The sequence below is a fragment of the Phaenicophaeus curvirostris genome, chromosome 11 (genome assembly GCF_032191515.1).
Source record: "Phaenicophaeus curvirostris isolate KB17595 chromosome 11, BPBGC_Pcur_1.0, whole genome shotgun sequence".
In the NCBI taxonomy this organism is placed as follows: domain Eukaryota; kingdom Metazoa; phylum Chordata; class Aves; order Cuculiformes; family Cuculidae; genus Phaenicophaeus; species Phaenicophaeus curvirostris.
Window position 1 is genome coordinate 17,006,169 of NC_091402.1, and position 12,689 is coordinate 17,018,857.

The 12,689-nt window shown below is 54.9% G+C and overlaps 1 protein-coding gene across 2 annotated transcripts in view; it reads right to left on the reverse strand.

The window, feature by feature from the left end:
- The window catches only part of PLXNA1 (plexin A1), a 120,667-nt gene that overhangs the window by 85,576 nt on the left and 22,402 nt on the right, over positions 1–12,689 (reverse strand). For both annotated transcript variants that reach the window (XM_069865939.1, XM_069865938.1), the window contains exon 3: positions 12,411–12,593. In XM_069865939.1, the coding sequence (XP_069722040.1) occupies positions 12,411–12,593 (183 nt within the window). The remainder of the gene's footprint in view (positions 1–12,410; positions 12,594–12,689) is intronic.

The following is a 12,689-nucleotide window of genomic DNA, read 5'->3' on the forward strand; positions in this document are numbered from 1 at the left end:
TGTATGCTCTTTAATTGCTTTCATTTCCAAAATTTGGCCCAGGTCTTGTTTCAGCAGCCTGGGCGAGCAGGCATCAGGTGGAAAGGCATCCCCAGACGCTGCCCAAAAGGACGAAGTTGCAAAGGGGAAGGCGAGCTGTGATGCTGGACTCCATGAAGGGGCACAGAGGATGTCCCTCCACAGCTCCACACCTCTCCTAACAGCTGCTGGGATGCTGTTGCTCTCCAGCTCTGAAATCGGTGGCTGAAGAGGGAACAGGGTGCAGAAGCACCCTGAGAAGCACACCTCGTGGGGACCATGGGCAGTAGGTGCCACTCGAGGCTCTGCCAGCCCCCACAGCCTCAGGTCAGAAATGCTGACACTGCCATACGACTGAGTTACTGCAATTTAACGAGTCCTCCGGGGGAAGAGGTAACGAGTAGTGGTACCGCATCATCACGCGGTGTGCCCTTAGTCACACAAACCACAGGAAAGTCAAGAAAGCACATTTTCTCTCCCTATTACCTCCTCCTGCCTCCCCATGCTAAAGGTAGCAATTTTTGCCCTCTTTTAAAACAAGAAGCCACTGAAGACAGACACCAAAGCTCACACAACAGCCATCCTGTTTCCCCACAGCATCAAAGCAGACTCGCCTCCGCTGGGAAGAAAGCCCAGGCATCCTATTCCCAGGTTATTTGCCCCGGCTGTAGTCTCACACTTTCCCACCAGCAGATTCAGGGTGAGGGAGGAAGGAAACCCCCAGTTGAGGCCGGGAGTGTTTATCTCACCTGCTAGAAGAGAAACACATCTTTAATTTTAAATGTTGAGCGTAAAAACAGATCCCTCGAGGCTCATAAACATACCAGAAAGAGAGGGAGAGTAACACAAAGAAACCCTGGGGAAATAAACGGAGAATTCAATTTGGGAAGTTCCCAGCCCTCACGTGGGACAGGAATTAGCTGGCATGGGCCATGCAGGCGAGGTGAAGGTTTTGGGGTCTTCTTAAAGGATTTTGCTCCATTCTCACAAAAAAAAAAAAAATCACGTGCATCATACACACATACACACAGAGAGAAACAAAGCAGGGCATTGGTGAGCCTAAGCCCATCCAGCATCTCCAACCAGGGGGGCAGAGGCTGCTCCCCTCCCTCTGCCATGAAAGCTGCCGGTACAGGGTGCATCACAGGGGCCCAGTGTGTGCAGCCCCCACCCCTCCAGCCACGTCCACCACCCCTGAGGTCTCACACCCCCACCTTCTCACTGGGGATGCTGAGCCTTTCTGCGTGGCTGCATACATACTAGCCTTGCTAAGACACCCACTTTCCACGGCTAATTACAGACGCAGTCACCCTGGCCAAGATATAGAACTATTTTTGGAAGCTTTTAAAGAATAAATACATATATAGAGACACACGCACATCAAAATTGCATCACATTTTTCCTCTGTGAATTTTTTCAGTAGCACAATAGCTGCTGGTTAATTTTTGACTGCCGTCAATGGAAAGCAAAAAGTCTGGGGAGCGAGGGAACAGCAAGGTGCTGACCCAGCCTCTGAGACAGCAGACCTGCTGCCTTCACAGCTTCCAAGACTGCAGACTGCTCTACAGACCTCAAACTTGCCTGTGAGCACCCCTGCTGAGCCCAAAAATCAAAACCTCAGAAGGATTTCACTGCATTTTTCAGTGAAAATTTATCTTTAAGTCCGGGCTGGGAAGAGCATCACCAGTGATGCAAGTTTGGTGGAGCTCAGGCTTTGGTAGGGGTTGTTGCTGGGAGGATTGCAGGAGACACAAGAGGGCTGGGGAGGGCTACTACAAGAGAGAAAAGCCCTGCTGGAGATGCATGGATACCATCTCCTTCAGAGAGCTCCTTCACTCTGCAGCATCCATGTGTTTCCAGCTCCCTCCTCCCCAAGTTTCAACAGAGAACAGCTCACAGCGGTCATCCACATCTACATTTAACATCGCCCCTTCATCTGCCACTGCCCCAACTCCCACCCACACAGCTCCAGGGGTCCGTTGATCCCACAAAGACACTGAGTTGTCCCCGAAAAGGCAAGAAAATCTCTTACCTCTGCGGTCGCCTGGCCCAGCAAGCAGCATTGCCAGCGTTAAGCCTCCAGCTACAGCAGCACCAGGCATGTTCTGCGGATGCCGGCACATAATTAAGATCTACAGGGCTCTGTCAATCAGCAAGGGGAAAGAAATGGCAGGGAAAGCTCTCCTGGAGTACAGCAGAAGCCTATGCGTTACCAGTGCCAGGGTGCCCAAGTGATGCTGGTAGGGTAGCACAAATCCAGTCCACCCCTGAAGCAAGCAGTGGGGCTCTCCACCCTCCAAACTGTCTCCTCTTGCTTGTTTTGTGAACTGTATCTCTCCCAAAGACAAGTCTGCACTTTCCCAGTGCAGCACCGCTCCCAACTCTTACTACAAAGGAAAAAGCTTCAGTTAGCAGCTACGTGGCTACTGCAACCCAGTGTGGCCCTGGAGACAATCACTGTTGGGAAAAGCCAGCACTGCATGCATGGGAAATGGGTGCTATGGCATTTGAGGTTGCACTCTGGCATCCCAGAACAGGGGCTCGGGGAGGAGAGCGTGTTTGTATGGGTCTCCTCATCTCTGAGGAGAAGCCCTCCAGTATGTGCATCCAGGACAATGAAATGCCTCCTCTCCCCTCTCAGCTTGCTGTCCACCCTTCCTCAGCAGCACCACTGAGGGACCAGGGAGGACTAGTCCCCAGAAGTAGCCAGAGATCAGCAGCAGGATGGCCAGCAGCCTTTGCCGGGAATCATCCATTGCCAAGCCCACAGCCCTGGGGGACAATTCCCTGGCTCTGTTCTCAGCAAAAGGTCCCACCAGCAGGGACCCCACCACCACTAAGGGGGCTGGGAGGTGAAAGGACCTTCCTAGAGATCCAGGCAAAGGGAGAAAAGGATAGGGAAAGGCAGAGCCTGCAGAGAGAAAGCCCCCTCCTGCCCCAGAACATTCTCATTAACGCTTCCCCTCGCAGCCAAACCTCAGTGCCTGGACCCATGGGCTCTCACCAGCACCCCAGCAGCATCAAGGAACTGGAAAGCTGCACCTCAAGAGCACATCCAGCCCGCGGACAAACCTCCTCCCTTCCCCTGGGACATGAACCTTTCCCTGCTAGTTCCCAAAGAGGGACCGCCCGGTGGGATGAAGTGGCATCCCCGCTACCCTGGAGCTGCACACAGCCACGCTAACGCACAAATTGCTTCATTAAATTTCATCACATTAAGCCAGTTTCATGAATTTAACATTGTCCCCGGACTATTGTTTGCCTGAAAATTAAATTACAGCAACATTTGTTGTTTCAACGACTCTGTCAGCTAGGGATGGGGCCAGAGGAGGGGATACGGGCACAGGCGGGTGATGCCGCTTCAGTAGCAGGGCTCCTGCGGGCAGTCAGCTGCAGTGAAGGTGGGAAACACAGCCACGGTTTCCTTCACAGGGGAGGGAAAAGGGAAGAATTAAGCTAACATGCTGTTTCAACCAAAGCCAACTCTGCCAGGTGTGAAGAAGTGAGCCAAGCTCCTCGGGAAGGGAAAGCATCACCATTTTGGAGTGGATAGACGCTCCGACCAGTCCTGGCAGCCACCAGCCAGCATGGCAGAGGCATCATCCAGCGCCCCTCCAGGCAGCACAGACCCTGGCTATGTCCACATGACACGTGAGCACAGTACTCTGGAGCTTTTTGATCTTTCCAGATTACAAAGCTTTGCCGCATACAGGAACACTCTGAAAAAAATCTCATTTATTCTTCTTTTCCCTTGAGCATCCCCTCTCTGCAGTATCAGAAACAAAGGTGACAACCTTTCGCTTTGTAAAGAAAACTGTCAAGTGAAGCGGACTATAAATAGCACCCAAAACTGACCCGCATCCCCAGCCAAGGGGAATGAAATGAAGATGAGTGAACGAACAGCTTCAAGGTCAGAGAGACTTTTTTTTTCCCTTTGTTCAAGGTCTGGTAATTTTTATCCACGCAGGAGAGCAATCCAAAATACATCATTAGGGTTGTAGCTAATAAAAACCACACTGGCTTTTTTCAGCCCGGCATCGTTTCCTTTGCCCATATGGGGATTACGGAGGGAGGGAGGGAGGGAGATGCTTCCCCCAGCACCAGCTCTAACAGTACAATCCCTCCTTGCATCCCCTGCATCCTTGCAATGAGTACCCCAGCCATACCAGCATAAAGCAACCGACAGATGCTGCCCTCAAGAGCACAAAGCGTGGCAAATTTAAAGGTCTTTTCCAACCTAAACGATTCTATGATTATCCTGCCTTTCTCTGTCAGACCATAAGGATGCTCCCCACCACCTCAGCCCATTCTCAGTCTGCAAAGAGCTGGCTTGTCACACGACACTGGCTCTCTTCCTTCTCTCCAGCTGCTAAATAGCATTAAAAAAACTAAGCATCCATTAAATAAAACTTTCCCACTACTGCTTCCCAAGTAGACAATTGCTCTTGCTGCCACAGGGAGGTTTCGTGCTGGTGGATGGTCCATGGACACACAAAGAGCAGGGCAGCGCCAGGATCAGCTCTAGTACAGCACAGGCCACCCAAAGAAAGTGCCCAAGGGTCCTGAAATCCAGCATCAAACCCCAAATGATGGCACTCTCCCTGTCCATCGTGTCCCTTACTGCATTGCCCTGCAGCCCCACTCTCCAGCTCCAGTCTCAATCCAATTGCAGTGCTAATGAAAGGGAGTCTGGAGATTATGGGAAAATATCCCACCTTAGAAGCAGCTGGAGGGATGCAGGGAGGTTTATTCAGCACAAAGTCTTTCAAGAGGGTTCCTCCACGGTAAGATACAGGAACCTCAAGGACCCACCAAAGGGCAGGACAGGAAGAACATAGGGCTAGTGTGCACTGGCTGGGGTAGATGAGACAAAAGAGAAAAGCAAAACAGAGGTAAAAAGAAAGATGTGGAAATGTTTCCATTCTGGGTAAAAAGGGAATAAAAATGGACGAGGTACCTGCAGCCCATCCCATGGACTGCTTCTCCACCCCTCCTGAGATGCTCTGCCCAGCTACACTGCCCCAGCTCTGCCCACCAGCCTACTCCAATTCACCCTCAGCCACGCAACCGCATCCAATCAAGGGATTAAAGTGAGAACCCATCAAACTCATTTCATCACGAAGCACCATCATGTAACACGCTAAGCGTTATCCTTATTGTGGTGGACTAAGCCAGGATTAGCGCACACACACCTCCAAGGCTGCTTAGACCCCTTTCCTTAGCCAGACAGCACGTCTAAAGCCCAGTACCACAGCTCCAGCTCTGCCGTCCTTTGATGAGCGGAGCTCCCAGGTATTTGCTCAACCTCAAGGCATGGCAGGATTACCAGCACAGCCTTGATCCCTCTGTTCATTTGCTCTGTATCAGACAGGCAATGTATGACCAAGGCAAGACACAGGCTGAGCGCTCCAGTCCCACTCCAAGTACTTCTCAGGTACTCAATAAGATGGAGTTAACTCCTGTCCCACACCTCACCACCCAACAAGGTCAGCTCCCAGGAGAACCAGGAGCACAGGTCCAGGCATCTGCACTTGTACTATCACCCAGTGCCCACTCCAACTCCTACGCCTCTGTATTTCACCTCAATGCAAATCCTATGGCACCTTCCTGCTGCCTCCCCCATTCAGTACCAGCCTCCCATTAGCATCCATTCTTCTGCTCCATTTTCAAAAGACTACGACTAACAAGGGCAGGGGATAACAAAGGCCGAACAACACCTCTTCCGAGAGGTCTGAGGCTGAGCACTGTCCCTGCCTGGACCTGATCCCTGCATATATCAAAGCCTCACAGATGGATGACAGGCTCCAGCGGCCACGAAGGGGCAGCTGGAGTCCGCATCCTGTATCCCCAAGTGCTATATCACACCTCCACCTCGCTCTTCATTTATGATGGATTTTCCTCCCAGTCTGGAGCAGGAGCGTGAAGCAGTCAGTCCACGGGGACTGGGGAGGGCTGACCTTCCCCACTGCCACATCTCTGCCTGAGGTGGCACTGGGACACGCATAGACACAAAGACAACATCAAAACCAGTTCGGCCCCTGATGGCATCTCCCTCCTCCAGCAGGCCAAGGGCTCAGGGTAAATTCCTCAGGCACCATTAATCTGGGCTAATGGGGCTTCACGAAGGCAGGCAGGACACTAGCACTGCCCCTTCCCACCCAGGCGTAGTGCAGCCTCTGCCTCCCAAATCCAACGATCCATGAGGCTCCCCTGACCTGCCTCTTCTGGGCCGCCTTTGGTGGGAGGCCACGGCTATTCTCCCACCGAAAAAGCCAAAATTAGTCAGTGTTCAAGCCCGTGAACAGGCACAATGGCTCCAACAGGAGGGACCCAACAGAGCTGCAGCCTCCCAGCTCATTTCCATCTCAATGAGGTGGCTTTTCACCCTGCCCTGTCCCCATGGGGCCACCACAGAGGTCCTGAAAGAGATGAGGTCCAAGGCAAGAGTCACGCTTCTGTTCTTCCCAGCAGAACGGGAGTCGAAGGCAGGGGCCACAGCCCCTCATTTGAGGGCAGAGAGATGCAGAAAAAAATGCTCAGCAGCTTCATGCTTCACTAACCAAACTGCAACAGCCAGGAGGGAAACCCCAGTACTCACTGCTGACACTGCATGCCTGAGCCCCAGTGCCTGTGCCATGCCGGTGTCTAGTCTGGGGAAAACACAGATGGGACTGGAAGCGTCAGAGATGGCCCCAGTGCTTTGGCAGCCCCTGACCTCTCAGCATCGCTCCTCTGCCTTCCAGCCTCCTCCCCCAGCACTGCTGAGCCATGGCCACCACTGCTTGACACAGCCTTGTGTCAACAATGGGGGTAGAATCGGTGGTATGCAGGCACACATCCAAAAGGACCTTGCTTTTTTCAACTCCCAGCCCTACTTCCACACTATTTCCAGGGTCTGCAGGGACTGGCTGCAAAGGCAATGCGGCTGCATTTGGCTGGCACAGACTTGCCAGCTCCTGAGCTCGCCCCACGGAGCAGCACCAAGTCAGCTGAGAGGTGTTTTGCCCTCAAAACCCCCTTTTTGGGGCAATTACAGCTTTGCACCCAGCATCCCTTTTGAAGATGCAGGGTCTTCAAGATCCGCCTGCTCCAGCTGCTGGAACGTGCCGCTCCCAAAAAGTCACCTTGCCCTGACACTGGCAAAGCCCAGCGGCAATGCTGCCGTACCCGGCGGCGGCTCCGTGGCAGCCGGAGTGGGCTGATGGATTGGGGTTAGGCGGCACGCTGCCCGCGGGCGCCCGGCACCGGAGCCAGGGAGAGGCGAGACGTGCACCGTCAGCGTTTTCGGCAGGGAAGGTTGGAGCAGGGTTGGCGGCTGCTGCTGCCTTCCCAGCTGGCCAGGAGCCAGGCTCCCAGCCCTCACTCACCTGCTGGCTTTGTGCAAAGCACAGAACAGATGGGGGGAAAAAAAAATAAAAAAGGAGAGTTATGGCTTGTGAGTCAAAAAGCCCAGGGGCAAGGGAGGGAGGGAGCCCCCCGACACCTCCTCTCTGAACATGCCGGAGCATCCCTTGGAGAGCCAGAGGCATGGAAAATGCTCAGTCCCATCCATCCTGCGTGAAGCAGGAGCCTGAATCCCAGCGGCGTCCCCCTCCAGGAGCCACTCGAGGATGGAGCTAGCAGCTGCCCGCAGCCCCAGCCCCGCCATCCCAGCCGAGGCCAACGGTTCACGATGAATTTCTAATTGTTTCCTCCAACAATGAGACATCCTGTTCAGAGCTGGGCGGCTCAACAAAGCCCGACGTCGGCGAGCAGGGCCCCTTCCTGCTGAGCAGGAATGGGGCGATGCCGAGCGCTCCCCGCCACGAGTGTGAGGAGCAGGGAAGGCTCCATCACCCCCTCCCATCCACCTCATCCACTTAACACGCCAGCTCTCCAGCCTCCACCTTGATTAAAACAGCTTAACGACTCTGGTGAGAGCTCTCGAGGGGGCGGGGGAGCCGCCGAGAGGTATTTGATGGATTCACTTTGGCAACCGTCGGCTACCTTGTCATGCCAATAAAATTATTGCCGTTGACTGGGGAGAGGCGCGGATGCCTGCTCCAAGGAGCAGAGCTCCCTCCCAGGGCTGAGCACAAGCTCCCACGGGGGCTGCGTGCACATGGGGCAGGGACGAGGGGTCCCCATGGGATGGGATGGGGATAGAGGAGAGCGCAGAGGCAGGAGGAACAAAAGGCCCTTGTGCGGGGTGGCCAGCTGGGGAGAGGCAGCAACACGGGCAGGAGAAGATTTTCAGGGGCTTCAATGGGGCCGATGCTTGGAGAGTCCTCAAGGGTCACCGGCTGACACTGCTGGGACCAGCGCAGGCTTCGTGTCCCAGATTTGCCTCCCCCAAAACCCTGCTGAGGTGCAGGCCATAAGTAAGGTAGCCAGCAGTGAGGTCACGAGGGGAGCTGAACGCTGAACCCTCCTGGGCGCTCCAGGAGCCGGATTTCATGTGCCAAGACACAAAGGGCCTCTTTTCAGGCAGAGCTGCTTACCCTAAGCACTAAGCAGAGGGTGATGTGAAAAGACCTGCGGGGATGGGAACCAGCAGCGCCGGCAGGAAGCCTGATAGCTTCTTCCAGCTCACGTGGACCACGACTGGGTCATGCCTTGTATCCCAGATGCCAGCACATGGAGACTTCAGCGATAAGAAGAAAGACAGCAGGCAACAGAGAAATTCCCAAAAAGACCACAGCCAGCAGCTCCCCCTCCCCACAGCACATATTTTAGGCTCATATTGCCCAAACACACAGCAAGGATTGTGGACACACCAAAGCATCCTTCTCAAAATGTTTACAACAACCCTACACAAAGGGGGTGCCTCCACGGGCTGCCAAACCTCAACCTGCAAAGCATCCCCCATCTCTCTGCCCTTGGCAGAACAAGGGCTGCAGGAGAGCCCCGCAACACCTCCCAGGACAAGAGAGGAGCACCGCATCCCGCTACGTAGGGATAGGGATGACCCACTTAGCATGAAGACATTATTTATTATTATTATTATTGAAGTGGAGAAGCCAAAGAAGTCAGACATGGGGCCAATTCAGCTGTGCTTTCCGTGGGAGAGAATAAACAAGCTGCGGCAAGTGAGAGCCCTGGGGGGGAGTAGATTCCCCACAGAGACACGTCCTGATGCATTCACACCCGAGGCCAGCCAGTTCCAGGATGAGGCAGGGAGCTGCAGCGATTACAGTAGCGACTGGGTAGCCAGATAATCCTCCAAAAAATGAGAGCTCAGCCGGCTGCAAGGGATAGTCTGATGTGATCCTGGCCACGATGTACTGGCTGTACTGCCCCATGACCGTGCTGTACTGCCTGGATCCCAGGTAGTGCTGGGCATCTCCTGTGGGGCCATGGCAGCAGGGACAGCACAGCCAGCAAGGGCAAAGGCAGCTCTCCTCACCCTGATGCACTGGGAGCTGATCCACACAGTGTTTCCCATCCTGCTCTGTAGCAGCTAGGGGCCCTCCATGGACAGGGAGCCATTGGCTTCTTCCATGAAGTTTAACTCACACCCCTAAAAATAACCAGAGAGCACCCAAAACTGGGTCAGCCCACAAGGGCCACACCGGAGCTCAGCAAAGCCCTAAGGCAGTGCCTTGTTTGCAATACGAGGAGCAGATGGCAAGCTAACAAGGGCAGCCTCATCTCTGCACTGCACCTCCCAGGATGGCCACTGCCCCAGCTCCGAGCCACCAGCCCAGCACGGTGCAGTTACTGGGAGGGGGTTGCACCATCAGCACACCTCCTCCAGCACCGTCCTTCTTTCCTCTCTCCATGCAACACTTGAAGCACCCTCAAAATCGAGTTCTTGGCACACAAAGGTTAAGAGGGAACTGCGGGTGCAGTGTGAAACATGCCTTTCCAGCATGTGACTGAGCAATTCCGTTGCAATCACACACACAGCTTTCTGACCACCCGAAAAATAGGAAAGACAATCTGGGAAAATTACAACCACCCAATAAAAAGACTGTCAAGCGAAGCCAGGTGGTTTCCAGCAAAAACCCAAGCATTACGAAGCAAGCCTCACTTCACTTGTGCAATTGTCCCCTGGCCACCCCCATTGCAGCACGATCACAGCTCATGTTCCCTCATCACTTCCCCATCCGTGGCATCCTCAGACCACAGGGTGCAAGGCCGGGTCCCCGACACACCAGTTTAGGAGCACAGAGGAACTGGCTCCCTGCCAGCGCCGGCAGCATGAGAAGTCATCCCCGCATTGCTCACCCGGGCAGCGGCAGGCATTCCCCAAGCGCCCTAATCCCATGACTGCTGGCACAGAGGGCAGCGAGCACGCGGGGCCAAGGGCTTTCCAAGCCTGGTCTCTCCACATAACTCAGAGCCAGCCAAAGAGAACCGCCTGCCTGCTAACCCAGCAGGGACAAGCCGAGACCAGGCTGCCAGGGGCTTCACTGCTGTCACCCGCTCAGCATCCCAGAGGACCTTTACCTTCATCCACCCCTAGTGCCTCCCCTCCCTCCAGCCAGTTTTGCAAATTCACCTTTCTTCTGATACTGCTTGCAATACCGTACGTCCCTCCTCTCCCAAATCAGAGTCTCGTTGCAGCTGCGGCGGCAGCAGGTGCTGCCCAGCACCCTGGCCTCATGGCAGCAACTGTTAGCTGCAGGGCAAGCCAGAGGCTTGTGTGGCTTTTTTGGGGTGGTGGGGGAACAAAGAGAGACTCTGTCTGCACACAACAGCCTGGACAAATGCTGGGCATGGAAGCTGCCATCCAAGGAAAATTCAGACGCAGCAGTGACTCTGCCCTGACCTTACCCCGGCCCAGATGGCGAGATCGGTGCCCTCTGAGCAGAGCAGCTTCCATTACTGGGCTCCTGGGAACAGGGGGAGCACCCAGCTGTCGGCACAGGCCTCCTTCCCTGAAGGAGGATGGGTGCCAGTGGGCAGCAAGGGCAAAGGGCCCAGCAGGAGGGCAGAGAAGCCACAGGCCTGCACCAAGCCTAGAGCAGATGCTTGCCAAGGGGATGAGTGCGAACGCTGGCAGCTTAAAAGCAGAAGGAATGCAACCATTGCTGAGGGACGAGCGCTCTGTCTGGATGACCTTGGCCACACTGCTGTACCCCTGCCGAGTGTCCCATCCCCTGGTTGGGGACACATCGGCACCAGTCAGGGACAGGACAGCAGCCCCCTTTTGTGCTCCCCAGGCGAGGGGGAGCCCTCCCCTCCCGTTGGGCCGCAGGATCAGGTAGCTGCTGAAACAGCACTTTGCTGTTACTAGGGGTGTAACATTGTCCCCATGGCTTTGCGAACCCTCCTCCCACATGCTCCATCCTTCCCCTCCCCATTTAAAAACTTCCATCTGGAGCCCAGCAGCAGGAGAAGCCGCCAGCAACGCAACACCGGTCCCTCTGGATCCCTCATCGATCCGGAAGGGAGGACGAGCTGCCTCATCAGCTCCCCACAGCCCTGCTCAGCCCTGGCGCCGCCGTGCCCCTCCCGAGGGCTGCAGAAAGCCAAACAGAGGATGTGGGGCTGGGGAGGACCACCAGCATTTAGCCTCCCACCTCAATGCCCGTGTCTCCCCTACCCCTAAACACACTGCTAGCACGCAGGGTTGCAGGCAGGTCGAGGGACCCAAGGGAAAGACACAGGGACTACCCCCAGAATGGCAGTCTGTCCATGACTCCTTCCAGGGAAGCCACTCTGTCCCTTCTGGGGCACCCTGACCAGCTCAGGCTGCAAAAATGCAGGGTGCTGTACCCAGGACAGCGTGCTGGAGCACCTCATGAGCCACAAAGCGATGGGCTGGACTCCCCAGCCAAGCCCTGATCCTCCTGCCCTTGGCACAATCATACCAGGACCTTCGCACTGCCTTTCCCTGGTTGAGGATGCAGTTAATGCAAGCTGTGTTTATACAGGGCATGTACAGCTATAATTACAGGCACGATGTTATGATAACAGGAAATCCGTGCCCTGTGGAGATGCAGGCAGGCAAAGGCACGCACGGAGCTATTTGCTAATTGCCACCAACAAGCAGCCTTTTGTGCCGTGGCGGGGTATGGGAAGCAGAGTCTCCCACATGCCAGGCTGGAGCCATCAGCACCCACCTCCACCCACCTTGCCCAGGTCAACAGCAGAACCACAGAGACCCGCTCAGAGCCCACCCCATGGCAGCTAGAGAGCAAATCCACTTGCTCTGAGAGACAACACTGATCCACCAGTGACCAGGACTCAACTTCCCTAGGTTATAACCCTTCCAAAAGACAGAGGGTTTGTAAATTCGGTTAGCAGAGAACAGCAATGGGAAATTGCCCCTCAACAGCGCTTTGCACGTTACCCCCACCACAGGAAATCACGCTATGATAGCAGCACAGCTCTGCCTGTAGCCCCAAAGGGCCAGGAGGGCAAGCAGACACCCCTCTCATCAGCATCACCAAAGGTTTTCCTACCTTTTTGATCTTCCCACTTCGTGTGCCTGCAAAGACGACAGTTTGTCCTCTGTAGTCATAGGCAGCCACCGAGGTCATCCCATCCTCCTTATCCACAAAGAGTGGGGTTCCCTCGATGGTGACAGTCCCACCCAGCGGCTGGTTAAAATCCTGGCCACAGAAATTGTCGTCAATCTGCAGTGGCTGTCAGAAGAAAACAGAGGAGAGATGAGTTTTTTGCCAATGCCTCAACATGCGAGAACTCCCAGATGGCCACTAGACATCTCCCCACCTCATGGG